This window comes from Erinaceus europaeus, chromosome 1 (genome assembly GCF_950295315.1).
Source record: "Erinaceus europaeus chromosome 1, mEriEur2.1, whole genome shotgun sequence".
NCBI classification, from domain to species: domain Eukaryota; kingdom Metazoa; phylum Chordata; class Mammalia; order Eulipotyphla; family Erinaceidae; genus Erinaceus; species Erinaceus europaeus.
The window spans coordinates 71257182-71272075 of record NC_080162.1 but is presented as its reverse complement, the minus strand read 5'-3'; the positions used below and the strand labels follow the sequence as shown (position 1 = coordinate 71272075).

Genomic DNA, 14894 nt, shown 5'->3' with positions numbered 1-14894 from the left:
CCCTCTCTTGTCTTCCCCTCCTCTCTCCATTTCTCTCTGTCCTACCCAACAATGATGACATCAATAACAACAACAATAAAACAACAAGGGCAACAAAAGGGAAAATAAGTAAATAAATATATAAAAAAAGAAAAGAATAAAACAAAAAAAGACTTACATTTGTTCAGTTTTCTTGGGTGGGTTGCTGTCATCACCTGTGAAAGAGGACTATGTATTAAGAATATGATGAGTAGGGGGTCGGGCGGTGGCGCAGTGGGTTAAGCGCATGTGGCGCAAAGCGCAGGAACCGGCGTAAGGATCCCGGTTCGAGCCCCCGGCTCCCCACCTGCAGGGGAGTCACTTCACAGGCGGTGAAGCAGGTCTGCAGGTGTCTTTCTCTCCCCTTCTCTGTCTTCCCCTCCTCTCTCCATTTCTCTCTGTCCTATCCAACAACGAATTACGTCAACAAGGGCAATAATAATAACCACAACGAAGCTACAAGAAGGGCAACAAAAGAGGGAAAAAAATGGCCTCCAGGAGCGGTGGATTCATGGTGCAGGCACCGAGCCAAGCAATAACCCTGGAGGAGGAAAAAAAAAAAAAAAGAATATGATGAGACAGAGATGGACAGAGAGGGAGAGAAAGAGAAGGGGAGAGGAACAGAGAGGAAGAGATGCTATAATACTGTTCAAGCTTCTCCAGATGCTATGATATATCACTCTCACGTGGTACCAGGGCACGAACCCCAGGTCTCAGGCAAGGTAAAAGGTGCATTTTACCAGGTGAGTTATCTCCCAGTCCAAGGCATCATGAGCTTCTGAGCAAAACAGGAAACAGTAAATCCACTTCTAGTTTATGAGAGAAACTATATGTAAGTTTCTCTAAGGCAAGTTGATGAGATGACAATTTAGAGAGACTTACCCAAGTAAGGAATGTGAGTAGCTCCAAAAAAGTATGTTCTTGAACAAGCAAGAGGACCCCTTGGTGAGACACACTGTACTACCTGGATGTCAAAAAAAAAAAAAAAAAAAAAACATGAGCAGGGACTTATGTGTGTATTATAGAGAAAAAAAGAAAAGGGTAAAGTTAATAGAATTTTATTTTATTTTACAAACAGGTGATTTAAGGCATACGGGAAAATATAACATTTAATTGTTTTTCCAAGGGTATCTTGTTTATGTGTGTGTTTAAACACACCTATACTGTGACACTGCTGTTGGGTACCTGGTCAGCCAAGGGTGCTAATGAATTCACAATGTAGAAAGGAGAGGATATGTGCCAGTATTTTGACTGTCATTAGTTTCAGTCTAGATATCTCACAGCATACATTCAAGTTGTCTTACTTCCCTGACTGGCTTGGAGCCAGATTCAAACTCTCAGTTCAGCAAGACTTGAATCTAATGTTCTCTAAATCCAAAGATCACTTAATTCAACCAGCTTTCTTGATTCTCTGGGAATTTTAGAAACCCTTAAAGATCCTATTAACTTGGGGATGGGGGATGGTGGACTGGTTGAGCATGCACATTACAGTATACAATGATCTAGGTTCAAGCCCCCAGTCCCCACTTATAAGGGGCATATGTCATGAGCAGTGAAACAGTGCTGCAGGTGCTTCTCTTTCTCTCCCTCCCTGTCTTCCTTTCCCTCTCAATTTATGTCTTTATCCAAAATAAATAATATATAATTCTATTAACTTTTAGTATCATATACTTTCATATTCTAGTCTAATGTTTTTTTTTAAGGTTTATTTTATAAGAGAGAGTTTCATATGAAAAAGAGAGAAGCCAGAGCATCACTTTGGTATAACTGGCACTGGGGATTGACCTGGAAGTCTCAGGCATACAAATGCTGTATTCTACCAGCTGAGCTATTTCCCTAGCTACCTTTTAAAAAATTTTTTTTTTATTATTTATTTTCCCTTTTGTTGCCCTGGTTGTTTTGTTGTTGTAGTTATTATTATTGTTGTTGTTGGATAGAACAGAGAGAAATGGAGAGGAAGTGAAGACAGAGAGGGTGAGAGAAAGATAGACACCTACAGACCTGCTTCACTGCCTGTGAAGGGACACCCTTACAGGTGGAGAGCCGGGGCTCGAACCAGAATCCTTATGCGAGTCCTTGCGCATTGCACCAAGTGAGCTTAACCCACTGTGCTACTGCCTGACTCCCCCTGGCTACCTTTTTAAAAGAATGTGGCACACTAGGTTAAGCGCACTTATCACCATGCACAAGGACCTGGATTTGAGCACCTGCCATTCCTCACCTGCAGGGGTGACACTTCTTGAGCAGTGAAGCAAGTACTTCAAGAGTGTCTCTCTCTCTTTCAATTTCTCTCTGTCATATCAAATAAAATAGAAAGAAAAAAAAAGGAAAAAAATGGCTGCCAGGAGTGGTGGATTAACACTGCAGGTCAAGATCTCCAGTGAAAATACTAGTGGCAAAAAAAAAAAAAAAAAAGTAGCAGACTATATACAATTAAATGCAAAATCTTCTCCCAAGTACTTTCAGTGAAAGAATAGTGATCTTCAAGGGTTATGTCCTGAGATATAATAATAAAGGCCAACAAATGTAGGATAGGAATGATGGTCTACTTATAAGTTTATAATTCTTACTCAACTGATGATACTCTTAACAACTTGAAAAAGTTTGGTTAGACAAAAAAATTTTAACTTTTCCCCAATATTTAAAAGGTGGATGTAATATTTTCAAACCATACCTAGCACTTACACAGGCATACATCATTTTATTATGCCTGACTAATTGACTGGTTGGTTGATTTCAGATCATCTCCATGGTTCACTGTTCCAGACTGACTTTTTCAGGTAGAAAGAGTGAGTGAATGAGTGAGTAAGTGAGTGAGTGAGTGAGTGAGTGAAACAGAGAAAGGCAACACCAAAGCCTTCTTGGATGCAGTGGGGTCAGGCTCTAAGTTTTAATTTTTAGAAATTCATTGATATACACTTTTTACAAGACCCTCCAGTAGCAAAAAAGGTATGACTGAACTAAGGCTTAATTGATGTTTAGCAATTTTTTTTCCACTGCCACTATGGTTATCACTGGGGCCTGATGTCAGTGCTACAAATCTACCACTCCCAGCAGCCATATTTCCTTTTCTTTCTTTTCTTTTTTCTTTTTTTATTAGATAGGACAGAAAGAAATTGAGAGGGGAGAAAGAGAAAGAACAAGAAACACCTGCAAGCCTGTTTCACTACTCATGAAGCTTCCCCTCTGCAGGTGGAGAGCACGTGCTAATATGTGTTTAGCCAGGTGTGTATGTCACCACCAGGACCTAAAAATAAACTGAGATATATGGGAATAATGCTAAAAAAAAAAAAAAGACAATTCTATTGCACAATTAAACTACAATAGGATAAACATAACTTATGTGCACTGGGAAAACAGAAAAAAAATCACATAACTCATTTTATTGCAGTGTTCTGCAAAAGAACTCATAGTATCTCTGAAGTGTGCCTGTATAAAAATATATAGTCAACTTTCAAACACATGTTTAACTCCAAAACAATTTTATATTGAAGGTTAAATCAACACACTAACTGGAAAAGTTTCCTTTCTCCCAACTCCCCTCCTCCCTGTTTGATAATAAAACCAATTAAGTACCAGGAAGTCAAGTCTCTCACCATGTGCTTGGCAAAGCTCCCACGGGGACCAGTGTTGCGTACCAGGTGCCCTTCAGAGGGGAAGTTAAAGTTGCCAGCATTCAGGTTTTCTTGTGTGGAGTGATTACCAAAGAGGACGAATGGCTGCTTACTTGGGCTGGAGTGGCAAATCAAAAACACATAATTAGGAAAGAAATTCTTAGAAAAGACAACTTTCCAGTGAGTGCATTCTTGCATTTTTTTTTTCTGAGCAAAATCTTACTCTCTGAACAAAGTGGTCAGGTCAGTCCACCTTCTGCTCCGTGATAGCTGGGAAGAGATGCCCACTTTTTAGTCTTATAAATTAGATGTCTATGTTGCAGAGATGGAGTAAAAAAAAAAATACTAGTTTTATAAAATGGCATTTTAAGTGGTCCAGGAGGTAGCACAGTAGATAAAGCATTGGACTCGCAAGCATGAGGTCCTGAGTTCAATCCCCGGCAGCACATGTACCAGAGTGACGTCTGGGTTCTCTTCTCTCCCTCTCCTCTTCCTATCACTCTCATTAGTAAATAAATAAAATATTTGAAAAAGAAATAAAATAGCATTTTAATAGAAATATAAAGTTTAAAGAACGAACACCCATACTGTAGAGACAGTAGAGAGAGCCATTAGCCATTCTTGTGAAAGCAAGGAGGATAATGTCCTCATCAATAAGCCTACCTACTTCTACATCTTTTTTCTCCCCTCTGCTCTTGGCTAGATGTATCTTTTTGCTCACTTCTCAAAGCCCACATCCACTGAGCTCCCTCTATTTCATTCAAATTGACCTTGCAAAAGTCACTAATGTAGCACAGAGCAAATCCAAAGGAGATTTTTAAGTCCACCTTTCAGAAACTCTTCCCTGCAAGAGTTGTTGCTTCTCAGTCTCCCATGTCAGTTGCTGTCCTCCTCTATTCCAAGAGTTTTACCTGTAAGGGTTTGCTTTCTCCTCTCTTCTCCTCTCTCATTACCTATCCTCTAAACTTGTTCTCCTTCAACTTGTTCTTTCCCTTATAGTTTGTGCAGTAGATAAAAGGCAACGTCTTCTATGCAGGGACTGAGCAAGGCCTAAAGAAGCTAGACTTTCTTTTTTTTTTTTTTTAAATATTTATTTATTTATTTATTCCCTTTTGTTGCCCTTCTTGTTTCATTGTAGTCATCATTGATGTCATTGCTATTGGATAGGACAGAGAGAAATGGAGAGAGGAGGGGAAGACAGAGAGGGGGAGAGAAAGACAGACACCTGCAGACCTGCTTCACTGCTTGTCAAGTGACTCCCCTGCAGGTGGGGAGCCGGGGGCTCGAACCGGGATCCTTACGCCAGTCCTTGTGCTTTGGGCCACCTGCGCTTAACCCTCTGCGCTACCACCTGACTCCCGAAGCTAGACTTTCAACTTTCTTTTTTTTTAACTATGGTTTCGTTTTTTAAAATATTTATTTATTTATTCCCTTTTGTTGCCCTTGTTTTATTGTTGTTTTATTGCTGTAGTTATTATTGTTGTTGTTGGATAGGACAAAGAGACATTGAAAGAGGAGGGGAAGACAGAGAGGGGGAAAGATAGACATCTGCAGACCTGCTTCACCACTTGTGAAGTGACTCCCCTGTAGGTGGGGAGCCGGGGGCTCGAACCAGGATCCTTACGCAGGTCCTTGTGCTTTGAGCCACCTGTGCTTAACCCGCTGCACTACCGCCCGACTCCCGACTTTCAACTTTAACTCCGTCCAATCAGTTGCATAATTTCACTACTATTTGTCTATTTTCCTGTATTTACATGGCTAGAAGTCTAAACCATGATGTCATCACGGGAGGTGCTATGACACCAGGATAAGCTCCAGTGCTGTCATTGGCCTCTCTCTCTCTCTCTTTCTCTCAATGAAAATGTGACCCAAAGCAGTAGAAGTGCTCATGTGTGAGACCCCACTCCACCACAAAAGTTAACATGATTTCACCAGTTTTCATATGTTTCTGGTTTTCTTCTAAAGTTTCATCTTGGGCTGAAAAGGTGACTGAGTTCCAGCCAAGCTGGTGTGTCTCACTACTGGATGGGCTTGAAATTGGGGAAGAAAGATGACATTCACCTGCCCATCAAAGAAACTACTGCTTGTCTCACCATACTAATTATGGCAAGAGAGGTGCCCAAGGAAACATTTGGAGAATATATGCAGGAATCTACCTTGCTTTCACATGCTTGGAGCTAACCCTGTAAGCCCAACCCCTTTTCATACATGCTGCTTCCTTCTGCTTCCCTGGGCTAGGAAAAGAATAAAAAGTTCCTTTCTTGGGGCCAGGTGGTGGTGCACCTGGTTAAGCGCACACATTATAGTGCACAAGGACCTGGGTTCAAGCCCCTGCTCTCCACCTGCAGGGGGAACGCTTCATGAGAGGTGAAGCAGGGCTGCAGGTGTCTCTTTGTCTCTTTCCCTGTCTATCACCCCCTTCCCTCTGACTTCTGGCTGTCTCTGTCTAATAAATAAAGATAATTAAAAAAAATAGTTTATAAAAAAAAAAGTTCCTTTCTTAAGCCAGGAAGAAGTTCATCTGGGAAGATACCTGATATGCCATGTGAATGAGTCTGGCTTGAACTCTTTTACTCTCTGTCTGAAAAGGTCAGCTAAGAGCAGTGAAGCCCAGGAGATATTTTAAAAAAAAGAGAGATTTTTTTTTTAAGATTTCAGTAAAGGACAACATTTTAAAAGCTAGCTTGTTAAAAAAATTGCAAAACACAAAAGCAGAAAAAGCAATTCTATTTATTTCATGAGATAAAGACAGAGGCTAGAGCAATATTCTGGCGTATTTGGTGCTAAGAATTGAACTTGGAACCTCATGTTTGTAGGTACAAAGCGCCACCTACTGGCCAACAAAACAAGTGACCAGAATATAGAATATAGATTTCTTACTCTGAAGACTGTTCGACTTGTGTTTTCCTTTTTTAAAACAAATATTTTATTATTTATTTATTCCCTTTTATTGCCCTTGTTGTTACTGATGTTGTTGTTGGATAGGACAGAGAAAAATGGAGAGAGGAGGGGAAGACAGGAGGAGAGAAAGACACCTACAGACCTGCTTCACCACCTGTGAAGGGACTCCCCTGCAGGTGGGGAGCTGGGGGCTCGAACCAGGATCCTTGTGCCGGTCCTTGTGCTTTGCACCATGTGTGCTTAACCTGCTGCGATACCGCCCAACTCCCAACTTGTGTTTTCCTGACTCTAGTTTCTGGATTTAGATTCTCCCACATGTACACTCCCTTGTCCATTGCATTTATCACTACTCACCCTTATTCCTTAAGAAATTTACCTGTTTTCAGTTATATGGCTGGAGATCATCCCATGACTGAAGTAACTTCTGAATGGCTGGGAGGAAAAAAAAAGCATGAGTCAACATTTTATATATGTATCACAATTTTACTACAAAATTATAAAAACTCTGTCATGTCAGGTTGGGAGTATGGATCAACCTGTCAACGCTCATGTTCAGCCGGGAAGCAATTACAGAAGCCAGACCGCCCACCTTCTGCATCCCATAATGACCCTGGGTACATACTCCGAGGGGGTTAAAGAATAGGAAAGCTATTGGGGAGGGGATAGGATACGGAACTCTGGTGGTGGGAATTGTACCCCTCTTATCCTAAGGTTCTTGTCAGTGTTTCCATTTTATAAATCAATAAATTTTAAAAAAAGAAAAAGAAAAAGCACTTAGACTGCTAATCTAACCTCTTGAAAAAAAAAAACAATTTTAAGATGGGAAAAAAAACCAAAAAAACCAAAACCCTGTCATGTATATGTATGCGTGTATTATAAGAGAGGTGGGAGAGAGAAAGAGGACCAACAGCACTCTCGTATATATGGTGCAAGGGATCAAACCAGGAGACCCAGGCACGCAAGTCTAGCAGTCTACCAGCTGATTTCCCTAGCCACTACTGGCAAATTTTAGTTTGTATTTATTTGCTTATTTGTTAATATTATCTTTTCTTTTGTGCTGGGGCTTCATGCCTTCATAATTGTATCACTTCATTTTTTTTTTTTCTTTACCAGAGCACTGCTCAGCACTATCTTGTAGTGGTGTGGGGGTCCATCACTCCTGATGACCAACATTTTCCTGCTTTTAATTTCAGATAGTGACAAAGAGGGAGAGGGGGGGGAGAAAGGGGGAGAGAGGGAGAGAGAGAGGGAGAGTGGGAGAGAGAGAGAGATAGAGAGACAGAGAGAGAGAGAGAGAAGATACCACCAATGCTCAACTGTAGATGAAGTTTTCCCTGACGCTGAGCATAGTGTTCCCACATGGCAACAGGGTCTTCAACTCTGGTCCTTGGGCATGGTCAAATGTGCTCAGAAAAGCTACCTCCCAAGCCCCAAATCTTATAGTTTTAAATACTTAAAGGAGGGTTGGAGAGAGAGTTCACTAGATAGAGTGACTATCTTGTCATATGTGCAGAGCCAGGCTCCAGCTTCACCACCACAGGGGAGGTGCTACAGCAGCAAGGAGGATCTGAAGTTGTAATGCTTCTCCTTCTCTATCTTTCCACCTAAATGAATAAGTGACCTGGGATAGTGAAAGCAGGCATGCACAAGGTTCCGAAAAATTTAAAAAAATATATTGGAAGGAATTTGGACTAACCACAAATTATGTCAACTTTACTAGTAGAGTATGGAAAATTTTCTTTTATTTAAAATTTTTCCATATTTCCAGTAAATAATTGGAATTCCAATAATTTTTCTAGAATATGACATGTTTAAAGATTGTTTGCTTATTTTTTTTTTTTTTTGTGTGTGTGTGTGAGAGAGAGAGAGAGAGAGAGAGAGAAAGTGAGAGAAAGAGAGAGAAAACACACAAAATATCAATCACTCCAGTACATGCAATGCTAGGGATTAAACTAAGTAGCTAATGCTCGAGAGCTCAATATTTTACCTACTGTACCACTTCCTAGGTCATTAAAACACATTTTTTTAATATTGTATTTATTTATTTATTTTCCTTTTTGTTGCCCTTTTTTTAAACATTGTTGTGGTTATTATTGTTGTTGTTATTAATGTCGTTATTGCCAGATAGGACAGAGAGAATTGGAAAGAGGAGGGGAAGACAGAGAGGGAAGAGAAAGACACCTGCAGACCTGCTTTACTGCTTGTGAGACAACCCCCCTGCATGTGGGGAGCCAGGGGCTCGAAGCACGATCTTTACACCAGTCCTAAAGTTTTGCATCATGTGCGTTTAACCCGCTGCGCTACAGCCCGACCCCCTAAAATATATACATTTTATAGACCAACATTACCTCAATGAAAATAATTTTAGTGGTCCAGAGATGGCACAGTGGAGAGGTGCTGGACTCTCAAGCATGAGGTCCTAAGTTCGATCTCTGTTAGCACATGCACCAGAGCGATGTCTAGTTCCCCTTTCCTCCTTCTATTTCTCTGACAAATATTATAAGTAAATACATATTTTAAAATCATAATTAAAAAGAGGTTCAAAGCTCCAAAAGGCAATTTAATCCCTTCAAACTACAACTACTACATTTCACCTTACTAAATATGTAGTACATGTTTACTATAGAAGATAATAAAAACTAACTACAGGGGTCAGGCAGTGGTGTACCTGGTTAAGTACTCACATTACAGTATGCAAGGACCCCAGGTTCAAGCCCCTGGTCTCCACCTGCAGGAGGGAAGCTTCATGAGTGGTGAAGCAGGACTGCAGGTGTCTGTCTCTGTCTCTCTATCTACCCCACCCCTCTCAGTTTCCCGCTGTCTCTATCTAATAATAAATACATAAAACAAAGCTTTTTAAAAAACTAACTACAATCTCTGAAAACTGCTAATAATCTTCTGATACACTTCCTTTTTAAAAATATTTTACTTATTAATGAGAAAGATCAGAGAGAGAAAGAACCAGACATCACTCTGGTCTTGGTTCCTTTTTTTTTTGTATTGTTTTCACCAGAGCACTGCTCAGCTCTGGCTTATGGTGGTGTGGAGGACTGAACCTGAGACTTTAGAGCCTCAGGCTTCAGAATCTCTTTGGATAACCATTATGCTATCTATTCCCCTGCCCTGTCCACCCAGACATCACTCTGGTATACACGCTGCCAGGCATCAAACCCAGGACGTCATGCTTGAAAGTCCAATGCTTTATCCACTGAGTCACGTCCTGGACCACTTCTGATATATTTCCTGTAAATCTGAAATATTTTCTGTAAATAAATTTTGTCCCAAATTTATTTAAGTTCTCATTTCTTTGAAACTTATACTGCATCCAACTCTCATATAATGAGTAATAACTGTAAAGAACAACTTTTCATATATTTTGCCTGCAGTTGTGATTGCCTTAAGGCAGATTTGGAAATAGAATCATAAGATAAAAAAACAGAACAGTGTTGCATTATTTTTCAAGACTGCACCCAAATTTAAAGGAACACTAAATAAATAACTGAAATGGGGTCCCTGAAGGAAGGGACTGTGATCTCTATCTGTGGGATAAGAGATGATCTCCTGAGAGTCAGGAAAGATAGTATAGTGGCTATGCAAAAAGACTTTCATTCCTGAGGCACCAAAGGTCACAGTTTCAATACCCAGAACCATCATAAACAGTAGTTTAGTATTTTTCTGGTAAAAACAAACAAACCATCTTGAGATTGATAAAGCAGGTTAAACTTAACATCAGTACTTATTCATCCTGCAATTAGTATGCTTAAACTGAATTTGGAAAATATTAATATTGAATCACTAATAAAAAAAGAAAAATATTAAAAGCACAGCATAATAGACTTACCTTCCCTTTTGGAAAAAAAAAAAAAAAAAAGTAAAGCTTTGGTCCACGAAGAGGAGAAAGGGTCTTGTCCTCTTCTCTGCTTGCCCCTAAATCCAGCTCTACCTGTCTTCTGAGAGTCAGAAGCTGACTCTCTTTGATTTAAGTTATTAACTGTATCCTCAACTGCAGGTTCAAAGAATAAGATTTTTTTTTTCTTTTTGCAAAAGTTGGTATAGCAAAGTTTGGTTTTCTATGACACGGAGCAGCAGGCTTACATCTGTCTTTATAACCAATTTCTTCTTTCTGAGACTTCATTTACATACCTCACCAGCCTGAGATTCAGAAAGTTCCAGCAGGAAAGGAATTTCTGTGTCAAAATTAGCAAAGAAGCTAGACCACTGATGTTCAAAAGTCACAAGATCCTGGAAGAAAATGGAAAGTATGTATACTTTAGAAATCCAGATCAGATCTTTTTTTTTCTTCTTCAAAATACCAATTCATTAAAATGTGTTGTTTTACAGGTAGTAGCAAACTACTGATAATATGTTAGCACACGGATGAGTAAACCTCAAAGATATTATGCTGAGTGAAAAGAAGTATAAAAGACCACCTGGTATATGATCTGTTTATGTTAAAATAGGTAAATCTATAGAGACTGAGAGTAGATGACTGGTATGAATGTGATGAAGAATAGAAACAGATGTTGCCTGCAGTTAAACATAAAGTAACTTCTGGGGTTGACAAAAATCTAAAATTCTACCGGGGTGACGATTCTGCAACTTGTAAATTTGCTAAATGCTACTTAACTGCATACTTAAAATGGGAAATTTTTATGGTACAACATTCCAATAAAGCTGACTACATACAAGGATAATAATGGTTCCAAGTGCTTCCTTTTATGACCCTTAAAGGACCTGGGTTCAAGCCCCCCAATCTCCACCTAGAGGGAGGAAAGCGCTTCAGGTATAAGTTTGGTGGGATCAGGAATGTCCCTGGAGACCTTTTTCTTCATGCTCTCTCCTAATGACTGCAGGAGCATTGGAGAACTCGTCCAAGCTGACATCTTTTTAAAATATATTACTATTATTATTATTATTATTATTATTTTTACTAGATCACTATTCAGCTCTGGCTTTTGGTGGTATGGGGAACACAGTACTTTGGAGCGTCAGGCATGAGAGTCTCTTTGCATAACCATTATACTTTACTGCTTTTTTTTTAATTTAACAGCACAGAAAGAAACTGAGAAGGGGGAGACAGAGAGGGAGAGAGACAGAGAGACACCTGCATCCCTGCTTTTGAAGCTTCCCCCCTACAGGTGGGGTCCAGGGGCTTGAACCCAGGTCCTTGCACATGGTGATATGTGCAATTAACCAAGTGTGCCACTGCCTGGCCCCCATAACCACGTGCTATCTCCCCAACCCAATACCACAATGTGCAATTGTTTTTCAGCCTCCTGTCCTCACTAATTATTCTGGTTCCCAAACCCACACATCACATTTTGCAGCTGCCTTTATTTTAAAGCATTATCAGTTAATTAGCCATGACTTCCTTAATTAAGCTATTCCTTAAGGATACTGGGAGATAGCTCAGCTGGTAGTGTGCACACAAAGTATGAAGACCTGGGTTTGAACCCTGGTACCACATGGGAGCACCAAAGCACAAGAGGAAGCTTCATGGTTGATCTAACATTGGCCCCCTCCCTCCCCCCGTGCCTCTAAGGTTAACTGGGGCTCAGTGACTGCACTATGAATTCACTGCTCCTGGCAGCCATCTTTTCCTTTTTTTTTTTTAATTGGATAAGACTGAGAAATTGAGAGAGGAGGAGAAGATAGAGAGGAAAAGAGATAGACACCTGCAGACCAGTTGTGGGGTGGGGAGCTGGAGGCTCAAACCAGGATCCTTGTGCAGGTCTTTGCACTTTTATGTGCACTTAACCTGGTGTGCCACCTCCTGACCCCCACACCTCTCTCCTCTCCTGTCCCCCCTGGACTGGCGGAAGGATCCCGGTTTGAGCCCTCGGCTCCCCACCTGCAGGGGGAGTCGCTTCACAGGTAGTGAAGCAGGTCTTCAGGTGTCTGTCTTTTTCTTCCCTCTCTTGGTTTCTCTCTGTCCTATCCAACAACGACGACACCAGTAACAACAAAAATAACTACAGCAATAAAACAACAAGGGCAACAAAAGGGGAAAAAAATAGCCTCCAGGAGAGTGGATTCCCGGTGCAGGCACTGAGCCCCAGCAATAACCCTTGAGGCAAAAAAAAAAAAAAGACATGAATTAACTATGGGATAAAGCTGATGGGTAGGTATTGACTCATCTACACAGAATCCTCAAAAAACTCTCTAATATGTCCGCTGATATCCCCTTATTCCTGTTTCTGATGAATTATTTTTCCTCCTGCTACTCAACCATAAGTGGTAACAGCATTCTATAAAGGGTCCTACTTTTTCAGAAACTTGAGTTCTTTTAACTTTCTTTGTTTCTTCAGCATATATATGAAACTATGAATTTGTTACTTATTTGGATGTTAGAGTGAGAGTAACCTTTAACTGAGAGGGGGAAATTTGTGGTTGTTTTCTGTTTCTTATTTTGGGAAGTCAATTCCTGCCGCCTTCTAACTCTCCACTGTCTTTTACTTAACTGATTTGTAAGCCCTCTCTATAGTGTAGTGGTATAAATGTACTCAAACATATTTTGGCACAAAAAGTACTATCTTGGGGTACAGAAGGCAGCTCAGCAGCAAAGATCATGCCCTTCACACGTGGGCCTGTGGGTTCAATTCCAAGCTCCAAGTGAAAACATCAAGGATAAAACAGGTGGAGCTCCAGAGATGGTGATGACTTGTCTCCTCTCTCACTTTCTCTGACCCCCTCTTGAAACACAGCAGAACAAAAAACTGGGTCAGGAAGACAGTTTAGTAAGTATTTGACATGCACGAGGCCCTAGGTTCACTTCTCAGCACACATTTAAAAACTATCTTCTTATTTTATTATTTATAACTAAAATTACATCTGGCTCTGAGCTTTCCTTTCAAGATAGAGAAGTCCAACATCTTTCCTTCATGATTTTGCCCAAGGAATGCCACACTTATAATCTGTCAGAAATAATAATAATAATAACAGAAAAAGGCCTGCTCTACACAAGGAGGTTAGTGCTCTTGTTTCTACAGATTATGATCTAACTATTGTTCTATGTGTGATTGTTATTATTATTATTTTCTAGACAGGGCTGGTAAAAGTATCTGGGGCTTCCTGCATGTATGATGTTGACTCCTTCTACCCAGTTTATTTTTAATTCTGTATTTGTTTCTTTTGAGAAAGCAGAAGTAGAGTGAAAACAACAGAAAACGAGATACCAAAGCATCACTTCATTATCTATAGAGTCCCCTTGCTGCTCTCCAGGGTGTTCACATGTGGTGCTAGAGACCAAACCCCAGCCTGAGGCCTGGCTAGGAATACACTCTACCCACACAGTCACCTCCTAGGTCTGCTAAGTGCAATAGAAGTTACTCTCCTGAGTGATACCTCTTCACTGATTTTGGAAATCCAGTGTTCACAGAACTCTAGTGTTGTTTTCGCCGGGCTGGCTTCACGGGCGGGTAACAGATGACCTGGAACTTATGGCTGGGTTGCACGCAGTATCTCTTTATTCATGTAGGATGAAGCGCAATCTATACCAAGCTAAGCTAAACTAACTACAAACAATCTTGTCCTTATAAATATACTAGCCCAGTAGGGTGGGAACAGGATGCGACACAGAGAGGGTGGAGAGAAAAGTGACTGGTGAAAATCAGGGTATGACAAGGAGAGGGGGCAGAGCAGGCAAGAATTCTACCACTGAACCACCAATGCCCTGGAGAGAGGGTGGTGCTTGTTAACAGCGGTTATGTAAATAGAATGAAGTGGTTATGTAAATAGAATAGTGTTAAGCAGGGGGGATTAAACTAATGAAACAGAAGGGGTTTTTAGAAGCATACCAACACTCTAGTGCTGAGGGAGCATGAGGCACTCTCAGATCTAGTTTCCCTGGGTGCCTAGAAGCACACTTACATTTAGGGTGCTGTGTATAATTGGGGCTTGGATATCAGATACTTACAGAATCCCTAAATTTCGTATCCTCTTTGCTGTAGGAACATTTTCTTTATCCTTCTTGCATCCTTATTGTTGTAAATTTTTGTTTTTTAATTTTTTTAAAATTATTATCTTTATTTATTGGATAGAGACAGCCAGAAATTAAGAGGGAAGGGGGAAGAGAGACAGAGAGGCACCGGCAGCCCTACTTTAGCAATTGCAAAGATTTCCCCCTGCAGGTGGGGAACAGGGGCTTGAACCCAGGTCCTTGTGCATTGTAACATGTGCATTTCACCAAAGTAAAAGACTCTGGGGGGGGGGGGGAGTACAGGTCCTGGAAAAGGATGACAGAGGACCTAGTGGGGGGTTGTATTTTAATGTGGAAAACTGAGAAATGTTATGCATATACAAACTATTGTATTTACTGTCAACTGTAAAACATTAATCAATAAAGAAATTAAAAATAAATAA

The 14894-nt window shown here is 40.5% G+C and overlaps 1 protein-coding gene across 3 annotated transcripts in view; it reads right to left on the bottom strand.

The window, feature by feature from the left end:
• DNAAF9 (dynein axonemal assembly factor 9) overlaps positions 1 to 14894 on the bottom strand; it is a 135490-nt gene that overhangs the window by 75144 nt on the left and 45452 nt on the right. For all 3 annotated transcript variants that reach the window (XM_007539539.3, XM_016195397.2, XM_060187199.1), the window contains 5 exons: positions 10677 to 10775; positions 6910 to 6965; positions 3615 to 3750; positions 901 to 982; positions 158 to 194 (listed from right to left, as the gene is read on the bottom strand). In XM_007539539.3, coding sequence (XP_007539601.1) covers positions 158 to 194; positions 901 to 982; positions 3615 to 3750; positions 6910 to 6965; positions 10677 to 10775 — 410 coding nt within the window. The remainder of the gene's footprint in view (positions 1 to 157; positions 195 to 900; positions 983 to 3614; positions 3751 to 6909; positions 6966 to 10676; positions 10776 to 14894) is intronic.